At 41.7% G+C, this 14,390-nt stretch overlaps 1 protein-coding gene across 1 annotated transcript in view; it reads left to right on the top strand.

Annotated features, from left to right (window-relative positions):
* The window catches only part of prmt9 (protein arginine methyltransferase 9), a 77,998-nt gene that overhangs the window by 17,215 nt on the left and 46,393 nt on the right, over nt 1-14,390 (top strand). The window contains exons 2-3 of the mRNA XM_063046451.1: nt 9,035-9,183; nt 10,658-10,894. Coding sequence (XP_062902521.1) covers nt 9,035-9,183; nt 10,658-10,894 — 386 coding nt within the window. The remainder of the gene's footprint in view (nt 1-9,034; nt 9,184-10,657; nt 10,895-14,390) is intronic.

Genomic DNA, 14,390 nt, shown 5'->3' with positions numbered 1-14,390 from the left:
CGATCCCTGCGGAATGCAGAGGGGGGGGGAGGGAAAGATGTGCTTAGTGGTGGGAGCCCGTTGGAGGTGGCGGAAGTTACGGAGAATAATATGTTGGACCCGGAGGCTGGTGGGGTGGTAGGTGAGGACCAGGGGAACCCTATTCCTAGTGGGGTGGCGGGAGGATGGAGTGAGAGCAGATGTACGTGAAATGGGGGAGATGCGTTTAAGAGCAGAGTTGATAGTGGAGGAAGGGAAGCCCCTTTCTTTAAAAAAGGAAGACATCTCCCTTGTCCTAGAATGAAAAGCCTCATCCTGAGAGTAGATGCGGCGGAGACGGAGGAATTGCGAGAAGGGGATGGCGTTTTTGCAAGAGACAGGGTGAGAAGAGGAATAGTCCAGATAGCTGTGAGAGTCAGTAGGCTTATAGTAGACATCAGTGGATAAGCTGTCTCCAGAGACAGAGACAGAAAGATCTAGAAAGGGGAGGGAGGTGTCGGAAATGGACCAGGTAAACTTGAGGGCAGGGTGAAAGTTGGAGGCAAAGTTAATAAAGTCAACGAGTTCTGCATGCGTGCAGGAAGCAGCGTCAATGCAGTCGTCGATGTAGCGAAGGAAAAGTGGGGGACAGATACCAGAATAGGCACGGAACATAGATTGTTCCACAAACCCAACAAAAAGGCAGGCATAGCTAGGACCCATACGGGTGCCCATAGCTACACCTTTAGTTTGGAGGAAGTGGGAGGAGCCAAAGGAGAAATTATTAAGAGTAAGGACTAATTCTGCTAGACGGAGCAGAGTGGTGGTAGAGGGGAACTGATTAGGTCTGGAATCCAAAAAGAAGCGTAGAGCTTTGAGACCTTCCTGATGGGGGATGGAAGTATATAAGGACTGGACATCCATGGTGAAAATAAAGCGGTGGGGGCCAGGGAACTTAAAATCATCGAAAAGTTTAAGAGCGTGAGAAGTGTCACGAACATAGGTCGGAAGGGATTGAACAAGGGGTGATAAAACCGTGTCGAGGTATGCAGAAACGAGTTCGGTGGGGCAGGAGCAAGCTGAGACAATAGGTCGGCCAGGACAGGCAGGTTTGTGGATCTTGGGTAGGAGGTAGAAATGGGAAGTGCGGGGTGTGGGAACTATAAGGTTGGGAGATCCCCTGAGCGGATAAAGTCGGTGATGGTGTGGGAGACAATGGCCTGGTGCTCCTTAGTGGGGTCACGATCGAGGGGTAAATAAGAGGAGGTATCCGCGAGTTGTCGCTGTGCCTCGGCAAGGTAGAGGTGAGTATGCTAGACTACAACAGCACCCCCCTTATCGGCGGGTTTAATAATAAGGTTAGGATTAGTGCGGAGGGAGTGGAGAGCAGAGCGTTCCGAAGGAGTGAGGTTGGAATGGGGACAAGGTGCGGTGAAGTCGAGACGGTTGATGTCCCGTCAGCAATTAGCGATAAAGAGATTCAGAGCAGGCAGAAGACCAGAGCGGGGTGTCCATGAAGAAGAGGAGGGTTGAAGACGGGAGAAGGGGTCATCGGTGGGGGTGGAAGAGTCCTTGCCGAAGAAGTAGGATCGGAGACGGAGACGGCGGAAGAAAAGTTCCGCATCATGGCGAAACTCGAATTCCTTCTGTTTATTTTCAGCATCTATCCAACTTCTTTCCAAATCAGCTTCTAATTGCTTTAACTTTATTTGTTCGATATGTAACTGCATCTCTAGATTACTCAATGGAAACCTGTCTAACACTTTTTCCTCAAAAACACCCGACTCTTTACAGTGTGCTGTGATTTTTCTCTGAATTACTGGCTTTGTTGTAACCTTCGTAATTCCTTTAAGGTCCAACCTTCTAGCAATCTCGGATACATTACCCTTTCTCGCCTTCGCTAAAAACTCCGGGTTTGGCGATTCCATAAAGTCGTCGATATTCATTGCTGCCGAATACCACCCACAGACCAATCAAACAAAAGAATTGGATATTTCCCTTTTCCAAATCAGGTTGATAATTAAACTCAAAATTGGAACAATTCTGGACGAGCCCCCAATTTTATGTCACGTGACGGGCAACAATGAATATAGAATTGAGTCAGGTTTTATAAAAACAAACAAACATTTATTAAACTCTGTTCAAAAATAGCGAAAATGTATTTAAACGACTAATTTAACCGGAAGTTAACTGCTATACGGCAACTCTGGATCAGTTCTTAAAATGGTAAATGCGAAAACAGTTCTTAAAGTGGTAAATTCGAACACAGTTCTTAGAATAGTAAATTCGAAAATCCAAGAGATTTATACAGTAAATTAGGAGAGACTTTCCTGAAGTATTTGAGTTGGGCACGTGGCCAAGTGGTTAAGGCGTTCGTCTAGTGATCTCAAGGTCGCTAGTTCGAGCCTCAGCTGTGGCAGTGTGTTTACACTGATCAAGGCACCTAATCATACATAGCTCTAGTCTGTGCGAGGAGTGGCGCCCTACACAGACTTCCAATCTGCACCTTGTAAGGCATGAAAATGCCCGACGCAGGCCTCTCATGGTCTGAGTCGACTTTCCCTCCCTCCCCCCCCCCCCCCACTTCCTGAAGTAAAGAATTCCTCGAAGATGTCACGTTACTGCTGATCCCAGCCGGAACCTGCCTTGTCCGCAGGATTCATGATGACATAAATAAAATGGTTTAAAGGAACTGACCTTTTCCTCTGGAGAATAGATACTGCACTATCCTTCCTACTTTAGCAAGGGATATCTCAGTTGCAGGTCACTTTTTCTTGAACGAAGATTCAATAAAAGTCAATCCTCTACAAAACTGCCAAACGATATCAGCTTTACTCGACTCGGCGAATTCCTGTACTTTGGTAAGGTCTTCACTCTCTAATACTACTTACAATAGAAAGTTGTACTCCACTTTAAAACAAAACTGCATCATAAGACGAATATGCAGCATAACGGAGTAACTGACTGACCATCTAAACTGAAACTAACTGCGTCACTGGGGTCTCCCTTTTATACCCGCGGTGAACATGTCATCACGTGACCTCACATCGGCGGGAAAATTACATCGGGTGACCTCCACAAGACCATTACATCATGCTCATCAGCTACTCAATTACATCATGGTCATAAGACAGTCACAAGACATCCATGAGGTATGTAACACAGGTTACCTTGAATTTTAAGTGTCCTTCTATAACAAATCTACAAATAGCTTCAAATTTTTTCCTTGGTGGTAGACCTGTAATGCCCTAATTTCAGTGTTAAGGTACTTAGACAAACATCCTTTTGAATAAAGTAGCAACATTCTTTATTTTCCAATGTAATGGAATTTCTTCCCAGTCAAAGGAATTTTGTAATATTTAAAATAACAAATCAACTACCTCACTCGCCACTTTGTCTAAGACCTTAGGTCAGAATGTAGTACATCAGGACCCAGATGCTGGTTTGCTTGCAGCTCCAGAAATTCGCTCGTTACTACTTTTCTGGTCTTTGTGATTTTTCTAGTTCCTCCCTCCCTTGCAATTTATAGCTATTTTTGGGATGTTAATAATTGTGAAGGCTGATGGAAAAATACCTGCTTAATTTATCTACCATCTCCTTGTGTTTCATTTACAATTCCTTAGCCTTGCTTATTATGATACTGTATATATGCAAATTCTTACCATTTAAAATATGTGGGTAGCTCTATCTCTCACTCTTCCTTCCTTATTAATGTTGAACATTTTTCTGTTTATATATTCTAAAATCTTTTGACCTGCCACTTATCTCTGCACAACAATATTTTTTTTAAGTTTGACAGTTTAAGCAATTTATTTATATTATTTTGCAATTGGAACTAAAATCTAAGCTGCAGGTTACCAGCATTGAATGCTGCTTGCTCCTCTTATCCCAAAGCAAGTCTTGGGAGGTGTGGCACAGGTTCTGATCTGATATCTGAGCGTGTGTGGTGTGTGGTGGAATTCAGCAGGTCAGATAGCATCCATGGGGACAGTGGGTTAGGCACTCTTTTGGATCAAGAAATTGCATTTTTTTTTGCTCCATATTCCAACTTTTGCACTCTTGAGTCTACATCCAGTGAGTCTACATCCAGTCTCCCAGGTGGATAGGGTAGTTAAGAAAGCTTATGGGGTGTTAGCTTTCATACGTTGAGGGATAGAGTTTAAGAGTCACGATGTAATGATGCAGCTCTATAAAACTCTGGTTAGGCCACACTTGGAGTACTGTGTCCGGTTCTGGTCACCTCACTATAGGAAGGATGTGGAAGCATTGGACAGGGTACAGAGGAGATTTACCAGGATGCTGCCTGGTTTAGAAAGTATCCATTATGATCAGAGATTAAGGGAGCTAGGGCTTTACTTTTTGGAGAGAAGGAGGATGAGAGGAGACATGATAGAGGTGTACAAGATAATAAGAGGAATAGATAGAGTGGATAGCCAGCGCCTCTTCCCCAGGGCACCACTGCTCAATACAAGAGGACATGGCTTTAAGGTAAGGGGTGGGAAGTTCAAGGGGGATGTTAGAGGAAATTTTTTTACTCAGAGAGTGGTTGGTGCGTGGAATGCACTGCCTGAGTCAGTGGTGGAGGCAGATACACTAGTGAAGTTTAAGAGACTACTAGACAGGTATATGGAGGAATTTAAGGTGGGGGCTTATATGGGAGGAAGGGTTTGAGGGTCGGCACAACATTGTGGGCCGAAGGGCCTGTACTGTGCTGTACTATTCTGTGTTCTATGAAATTGGTGGGGGTTGTGAAATTATGTCAGCATTGGTGTGGTTGGTAGCATAGGTGGTATTGCACGGTTGATAAGATTGATGTGGCATTGAGCCCAAAATTTTGCAGAAGGGAGAGGAGATCTTCCTGATATCTAGAGAGGTTGATGCTAAATTAAAATAAAAAGTTGGCATCAACTTTGGAAGTGCAAAGAATTTGGGAAATACCATTGGGAGGTTGCTATTGTGGTTACAATATTGTGTGTGAAATATGTTCCGAGTTTTGATGAGTGATGGTCGACGTTATGTTAGGGTGGGGGAGTAATGGTTGGCAGTCAAAGGTGGAAATTTGCTTTGGGAGTCACCATACCAAAGAATAAATAATTGATTGATGTTGTTGAAGAGTAAAGTTTTATGCACTGGGATTGGTTGGATACATTTTGGCATTGACTCAGAAGTTCTCATTTATAGATATCCTCAGGACAGTGTGGTTCAAATGATCAAAAAGGAGCTTTGAGCAAGGCATAATGGTTCACATGGCAATTGTGTCATGGTCACAAGAATATCTCATGACAGGAAGAGTCTGGTTGAGTTTTCCATTCCGTGTGAATTGATCCAGAAATGATTATAAACTTGTGTTAAATGTATTTTTAATTGTACATTGCTTTAAGAAAAAGGTGCCATGTAATCCAATTTGCAGATAGTATTCTTAAAAATTTGACTGTTAGCTTTGCAAATGCAGTGGTTTAAAATTATTTGTAGTCCATTTTTTGTCTCCAGAACACTGATATGCAGCCCCTCATATTTAAGGGGAGGGAATGCAGGCAAGGCCTAACAAGACTTTGAAGCTTAGGAAAATGGTTTCCAGTAACAATGATGTGGGGTGTGTTGATATTCAGAGCTTGGGGGGAAAAGTTTAGCCATTTTTTGTGGTATTGGATGGAAGGACCATAGACCATAAGATGAAGGAGCAGAAGTAGGCCATTCAGCCCATTGACTCTGCTCTGCCATTCAGTCATGTGCTGATCCAGTTCTTCCAGTTATCCCCACTCTCCTGCCTTCTCCCCATACCCTTTGATATCCTGGCTAATCAAGAACCTATCTATCTCTGCCTTAAATGTACCCAGTGACTTGGCCTCCATAGCTGCTAGTGGTAACAAGTTCCACAGATTTACCACCCTCTGACTAAAGTAATTTCTCTGCATCTCCGTTCTAAATGGACGTCCTTCAATCCTGAAGTCGTGCCCTCTTGTCCTAGACTCCCCTACCATGGGAAATAACTTTGCCATATCTAATCTATTCAGGCCTTTTAACTTTTGGAATGTTTCAGTGAGATCTCCCCTCATTCTCCTGAACTCCAGGGAATACAGCCCAAGAGCTGCCAGACGTTCCTTATATGGTAGCCCTTTCATTCCTGAAATCATTCTTGTGAAACTTCACTGAACCCTCTCCAATGTCAGTATATGCTTTCTAAAATAAGGAGTCCAAACTGCACACAGTACTCCAAGTGTGGTCTCACGACTGCTTTACAGAGCCTCAACATCATATCCCTGCTCTTCTATTCTATACCTCTAGAAAATATTGCATTTGCCTTCTTCACCACCGACTTAACCTGGAGGTTGATCTTTAGGGTATCCTGCAGAAGTACTCCGAAGTCCCTTTGCATCTCTGCATTTTGAATTCTCTCCCTGTCCAAATAATAGTCTGCCTGTTTATTTCTTCCACCAAAGTGCATGACCATATACTTTCCAACATTGTATTTCATTTGCCACTTCTTTGCCCATTCCTCTAAACTATCTAAGTCTCTCTGCATGCTCTCTGTTTCCACAACACTACCTGCTCCTCCCACCTATCTTTGTATCATCGGCAAATTTAGCCACAAATCCATTAATTCCATAGTCCAAATCATTGACATATAGCGACTTCTGTGGAACTCCACTGGTAACCGGCAGCCAGCCAGAATAGGATCCCCTTATTCCCACTCTCTTGTTTTCTGCCGAACAGCCAATGCTCCACCCATGCCAGTAACTTCCCTGTCATTCCATGGGGTCGTATCTTGCTAAGCAGCTTCACGTGCGACACCTTGTCAAAGACCCTCTGAAAATCCAAGTACACCACGTCTATTGCATCTCCTTTGTCTACCCTGCTTGTAATTTCCTCAAGAAATTGCAGTAGGTTTGTCAGGCAGGATTTTCCTTTCAGGAAACCGTGCTGGCTTTGGCCTGTCTTGTCTTGTGCCTCCAGGTACAGGTTTCCCCCGCCATCTGAAGGTAGAGTGTTCCTATGAAACGGTTCGTAAGCCGGAATGGCGTAAAGCTAAGAAGCAATTACCGTTTATTTATATGGGAAAAATTTGTGAGCATTCGCAGACCCAAAAATAACCTACCAAATCATGCCAAATAGCACATAAAACCTAGAATAACAGTAACATATAGTAAAAGCAGGAATGATATGATAAATACACAGCCTATATAAATTAGAAATACTTCTCTACAATCATTGCCTGCACTGTTCTCTGTAGCGAAAATCTCACGCAAGTGCTCTTGGCCGAAAAACGGCGCAAGCGCTCTCGGCAGAAACACTCTCCAGTAACCTTTAAGCTATGAAGCTGCCAAATCATACCAAATAAGACATAAAAATACACAGCCTATATAAAGTAGAAATAATGTATGTACGGTGTAGTATCACTTACCAGAATTAGGAAGACAGCGCCGCGCACACTGTTGATGGTGTGTTAGGCTGAGTCGTCGGAGGTTGGGGTGGTGTGGTGGTCCCCACCCTCCAGGCAGCGAACCAATACCGATCGGCGAAGCATGCAGGGGTACAGCAGTAGCCCGGACGCATCCAGCACGTCTTTAAGAAAAAAGCCGAAATAAACAAGCTAACTAATTAGGTGCCGCCTGGGTGTGCTGGGTGCCTCCCAGCTACTGCTGCATTCTCCGCGAATCGGTATCTGTCCGCGGCCCGGAGGTTGGGACCACTGGGGTAGTGGGACACGGGGGTGTCATCTCATCATCGATCAGGGCAGGCAGCTCATTTTCTCCTATGTCTGCCTGCCTCGATGTCGAAGGTCGAAGTTTGTCGTCAGCCATGGCTGATGTGGAAGGCTTGAAAAACAACAGTATGCTTGACTGCTAGCCTCACGCATTTTTCTATCATACAGTTCTTCGTAAACCATCTTACAAATATGCCCTAAACGGACGTATCCTTTCAAAATTAAAGTCGTACTTTATCATTGCAGCAAAAATCTCACGCAGTTGCTTCACATTCAGTTCCAGGATGACTTCACTTTTGGTCCGTTCGCTACTGCATTCGGTTTTGATTGTTATCTTTTCCTCTTCCAATTGCATCAGCTCTTCATCTATCAGTTCTTGGTCATGGGATGCCAAAACCTCTTCAACATCACCTTTGTCAGCTTCCACAAGCCAAACTCACTTTGTCCTTACTTTGTTCACCACGATTGAAATGCTTAATTATGTCTAGTTTTACGCTAAGTGTAACATCCTTACGAGCTCTTTCAGGCTTTTCCGATACCTTAGAACTCATCTTGCTAACGGCTGCTCACAGGCACGTGTTTAAGCAATGCCGGCGAGAATGCTGTTCCGAATCCGGGGGAGAGCGGCTGCTCGGGGCGGGCGCTGATTTTTTCGCGCGCTGCTTTTTTTTGTGCGCTGATTTTTTCGTAACAGTGAAAACACCTTTTGTTAGCGAAAACAGGGAACTAATGTAGGTCTTTGTAACAGTGACGTTTCGTAAAGCGAACGTTCGAAAAGCGGGGGACACCTGTACTCCATAATCACATCCCTAAAAATCGATTCCAACAACTTCCCAACCACTGATGTCAGGCTAGCAGGTCTATATTTTCCTCTCTGCTGCCTCCCACCATTCTTAAATAGCGGAATAACACTTGCAATTTTTCAGTCATCAGGTACAATGCCAGAATCTATCGATTCTTGAAAGATCATTGTTAAGGAGTACTAGTCCTAAAAGAATGTTGTAAGAGAGTTCTTCATGATCAGTTGGTGCTATCTTCATTTCCTGCTAAGTGCTTCAGTGTCACAGAAATTCGTGCTATGACTGTAAATTTGAAACTGGACTCCCAATTGTACCAGCAGGAATCCAGTATTAAGAGACCTGCTGAGTATTTTCAGAATTTTCTGTTCTCAAGCATTGGCAATGCTTAGCTGGACAATGAAGAAAAGTTTTTGGACTATCCTGTACAGAGTATGTGGTTAAAAAATAATTGGATTTCTATAGCATCTTTAATAACTTCAGAATATGCTAAAGCACCTTAGAATCAATACATTTATAAGACTACTTTAATTTGTTGCAATTGACTAAATGCCTTTTGTTTGTAAAATTACAGGAATCATTCCAAAATACCCTGTTTAAATGGGCAGAAGAACTCAATTCCTTAAGTCGAATACAGGATATATTTGACTGCTATGAACAGGCCTTGGAGCTCTATCCCAATAATGAAGTGATATGGAACAGTATGGGGGAACATTTATTTAGGTTTGTGCAACTATTTTTAGTTAAATTTGGATGCAATATTAAATGTTTGTAAGTTGCCTCCTTTATACCTTTTCTGTCATCTGCTCCTTCAAGTCCTACCCAAGAATGGCAAGTAATTTGTAAACTTGGTCGCATTGTATGTTAGTACCCTGTGTCCTAATCCAGTGAATTTTTCAACATATATCAGCTAAAGAGCTTATTTTCAGTTTTGCTTATTTTGTATGGCTCGGTAATTGATAGTTCTTATATTCATCTTATTTCTGGTGCAGCACAAAATTAGGCTATTAGGCAGTTTGTCCATGTCTCCTCCTAGGGAAGCAATTTCATTGGTTCCAGTCCCCCTCTCCTTAATTCCCTGTAGCTCTACAACTTGCTTCTTCTCAGACTGGCCCGTCAACTTCCTTTTTGACCCATTTTGTCATTTAAAGGTTAACTTTCAGTAGCTAGTTAACCTTCTTGCACATCTTAGGATGTGGGAGAAAACTGAAGCATGTGAGGTAAACTTAACCAGTTACAAGGATCATGCAAATTCCACATGTGAAGCACCTGAGGTTTGAGCTGTATCTGGGTTTGTGGAACTGTAAGGTAGAATCACTAAATGTTGTGCTACTGTCCTGCCTTAGGATATTATAGTAGTATCATTGACACTGATTATTACCAGCTGAGCATATTGGCTGAATTTGACTCCTTCACATGATATATGAACCCAAGGAGATCTTCAAGAGTGTAAGCCTCATATTTTTACTATCTGTCTTAATCTGAAGGAACTGAGGTAATTGGTGAAGTTTTCATCGTTCCCATAAATATAATAAACTAACTCAGAAATTCTGCATTGCCCTATCTAAAAGACTAAAAGAAACACCATCATTATCATCTGAAATGCAGAGATGCAGAATGATAGTTCTCTATTGCTATCTGAAGGGCATAATGAATGGACATTAAAACATGGCTTTATTGATGCCATCCTCTTATTAGAGGTAGATAAAATTAGTCTTCACAGAAAGCTTCATCAAACTTGGTCTCAAGACATTCGTTCAGCTCTAGGATAAAATACTGCCAAATGTAAAGTGAACAGGATATCACATTATTTTAATGGATTTTAAAAGTTAGTGGTGGTCTCATTGAACGTTTGTGGCCCTGGTTACCATCATGACCATTTTTAGGATGATACGCCAATTTAAGACCCATTCATGAGCAAACAAGTAACAAGTGGGGAAAAAAAATCTCTAGAATTCTTTCTACAAGAACCGCTGTCATTATCATTCACATCTATAAACAAACCACTTTCAGTAACCAACAATAAAACTGAAATGACCAGAGTGTTTACTGATCTGTATAATCAAGTTACAGCTTTGTTATTGATTCCAGAAATGTTTTGTTGTTAATAAGAATCAAAATTACCTTTTGTCATAAGAAAAAAGTCATAATATCAAATAACTTTAATGTTGGATTCTCTTTTCTGCATAATGATCAGCATGGGATTCCGAGATGAAGCAGCTGGTTATTTCCACAAAGCCATTAAACTCAATCCTGACTGTGCAGATGCAAGGGAGAATTTTTATCGTGTTGCTAATTGGTTGGTGGAGCGGTGGCATTTTTTAATGCTAAATGATAAAAAGAGGAATGTTGCCTATCAGAGAGCGATCCAGAAAGCAGTACAATCTGGCTGCACGTCTGTGCTGGATGTTGGAACAGGAACTGGCATCCTAAGGTCTGTTGAATTTTCTTGTCAAAGAAAAATTGAATGTACAGAGTCTTGAGTTTGTATGTATATGCTTTAGTTATTAATTGTATTTTATGAAAATGAGATTTGGTGGAGAAAAGTACAAAAATGTGTTTTTATTTAAAAGCATAGCATCTCAAAATCATTTCCCACATTATATCTGAGATTTTAATGCTGTTACTTATTGTTTTTAATGTAAGATAATTATTTTAGATTAACAAAGTATTTATACATTGTATTTATGTTTTTACATTGTTAAACAGGTTGAAAAATATCTATGTTCTTGAGGTTTAATCATGCTGTTAAGATTATGGTGTTAGATTACCAATGAACGTAGGGTGTTAATGTCCAGAGGTTAACCTGGTCTTCTTGCTGTCTCCTTTTCACTGTGCTCCCACTAATGCCATCACCTCCAGAGAGCTGCCACAAGTGTATTTAAAAATGCATTTGAATTGTATTTCTGAATGTGAGCAAAACTGTGCAGAACTGTGTAACTTTAAGAATAACCTCTGCCAAATGAAATTTGTCATCACTGTATGAAAGAAAAGGGTAAAGGCAAGAAAACTGTAGGAAGAAAAAGATAATTGGCTCCTCTTCAGACCAGTATGCAAATTGTCACATAAGAAGATGGGAATTTCTGTTTACATTTTGAGGGCAGACCTTGGAAGTCACCCTTACATTTTCAGCATTCTGAAGGGACTGTTCCCTTTGCAGTGCACTATACCTGCTTCACCGGCCACTCTCCTTCTCAAGGTGATTTTCCCAAGTATTCAAGCGAGATGCAACACCTGCCCCTTTTTCTTCATTCTTTCTCACTACTATCCAGGGACTCGAGCAGTTCTTCCAGTTGTAGCAGAGGTTCCTCTGTACTACTTTGAAGTTAGTACATTGCAGATATCCCACCCTACAAAAACTCATTTCAGGGAGGTAGCGCACCCCCCCCCATCAACCTCCAAGGGTGGTTGTAATACATTGTTTAATGATTTTGTCTAATCTGTAAACTAAGTTGGGTATATGCAGAAAATGTGACTTTAAAAATGTACTTATATTATCATGTTTGTTCTATTACAACTTTAAGCAAGTCTACAGGGAGTTTGGCCTCATCATGTAGGACATCAATAGAGTAGTTCCTTAGCAGCTAGCCAGCTAGTTTAAATAACATTAGCTATGCTATTGAACAAATGACACCTGTTAAACTCACCTCAACATGTCATTTACATTTTAACCCACCATGGGCAATAGAAAAGTCACTGTTGCAAACAGTGCGGCGAGCAACACTGTCATTATTTTTGAGGTCGACTGTAAAGCCTGCCCACAGAGAAAACTGATAGGTCTATTTAGCACGAAGAGAGACCAATCAGGATGCCCTCCCCTCCCCCTCAATCAATTTCCGGGATATTATATATAATTTCCGGGCATCAAGGAGCCGCTATCAATATTTGGGAGACTCCTGGAACTTCTGGGAGAGTTGGGATGTCTGGAATTGCACTCTGTACTCACCATGTGGATTCTTCTGCAGTGGAGGAAACAAATTTCAGATTGATGACCTTTGCTGTATTAAGTCTGCAGTGTTTACCCAGAACTTAATTCTCCAAACCATTCCCATTATGAGCTCTAACCTTTTGTCCTCCTGTGTTATTCCAATGATGTCCAATGTAAGCTGAAAGAACAGTTCCACAAGTTCAGTCTGAACACGTTGCAGCCTTCACAATTCAATACTGAGTTTAACATTTTCAGATAGCTACCTTTTTTTTCCTCATCTCTTCCCTTGAATGTGGCAGTGTCTTCATATTTCAATTTGATTTTCACTTTTCTCTCTTCAACTGTTGCTTTTTAAAGTAATTATCTTGATAATTTGGTGTGGGCTCTATCATAGACATTGTTTCTGTCCTCTCCACCCTCCTTTAGTCTACAGTTCTACAGTTCAAAATACCTCTTTTCTTTTACTGAAACTTGACTGCTTCTCTCCCCACAAATGCTGTTTAACATGGTGAGTGTATCGATTTTTGTTTTGGAATCCAGCACCTTCAGTTTTTGTCTGCTCCAGATAGAAAAACGCATGCCTTGTTTATATGGATTTGTAGAAAAGGATGTTGTTTTGATCTTCTATTTAAAAACAGATATCTCCACTTGGGTCTTCTTGCTTTTGCCGACTAAATGGGCAGAAAATGCAGAAAAGTGTAGCTATTGCTTAGCTTTCCATTCCAGGTAAATGCTGCCTTTGAGGCAACTGCCCCACACTTCATGGATTCCAAGGGGCAGTGCAGTCTTCCCAGCAGAAAACTGTGCTTGAGAATGTGCTGCAAGAAATGGTGTGCTGGAAAGACAGACAGTCAGCATAGGCAGCTTACTAGTCAAAAAATGATTTCCCATCACTGCTCTGTGGTGTGAATAATACAGTTGAGGTCTGAGACCTCTTGGGGTTAAGCAAAGTTATTTTTTAGCTGTTAGGGCATATTCTGGAGTTATGGAATATTGCAAATATTAATTTCAACACCAGCCAGTCCTCAGATGGGAATGTGGATTGAAGGTTGAATTTAAGATGCAGCTTGGTTCTTGGAGCTGCAGACTCGGGTGGATTGCAAACCAGGAAACACCCCATTCACATGAGATATCTGCATTTGCACGAATACAGCTCAGAGATAGCTGTGATTAACATTCAATCTTGGGTGTCTTGAGTGTTGTTGTGAAGATCTAGGTGTTTGAATCAAAGGAAGCAGTATGATTGCATTGTAACTATAGAATTGACCTGTTACATTTCACCTTTAGCATATAAAAATGTGATGTAATGTTGGGTCTGGGACTCTTACTGAGAGGGTCTCCAATGATGCTTGCTCCTGTTTGTTGTGCTGTATAAAGACTTCTATATCACCAACTTCACTGTCTCTTCAGTCAGAGTCACAACGGTAGCTTCCTACAATGGACTTAGATGTCCAAGCTTCCAAGCAGGGAGGAAAGAGATCAGGTGCCGTTAGGGGTTCAGACTGGAGATAAATCTTTGAGCTATTAGAGGTACAGACTATCAGAACCGTTAGTAGAAATTATCTAGTAAGTTTATAGGGCTGATGAGAAGTACACAGTCAAATATAGTGGTAAACAAAAGCAATGACTTGAAATCATCAATAATAAAAGAAAAAAAGTGCTTATATTATGAATCAAAGTCCAATTGATCCAAAAAAGAATGAAACATGATGGTGCTGTTCAGTACAAGCTTTGTCATAGCCATTTCCAGGGTTTCATGGGTGGATGTTGGGAGAAATTCTTTAGCCCATTTTCCAAGACAAAGATATTTGAAGGCTGTTTGTAGTACATCCATTGGTTGGAGTCTCAGGAAGTGCATAAGATATTTAAGAATATAAAAATGTGATAAGAGTTAAAGGAATTAAAGTAAGAACAGAGGGGCCGGCTGGTGGCGCAATGACATCGGCGCTGGACCTGGGAGCGGAGGTTCCCGGGTTCGAAACCAGTTGGGGCCGCTCCCGAG

The sequence above is a fragment of the Mobula hypostoma genome, chromosome 4, assembly GCF_963921235.1.
Source record: "Mobula hypostoma chromosome 4, sMobHyp1.1, whole genome shotgun sequence".
In the NCBI taxonomy this organism is placed as follows: domain Eukaryota; kingdom Metazoa; phylum Chordata; class Chondrichthyes; order Myliobatiformes; family Myliobatidae; genus Mobula; species Mobula hypostoma.
The sequence above is the reverse complement of the archived record's forward strand: the minus strand, read 5'-3'. Positions and strand labels throughout refer to the sequence as shown.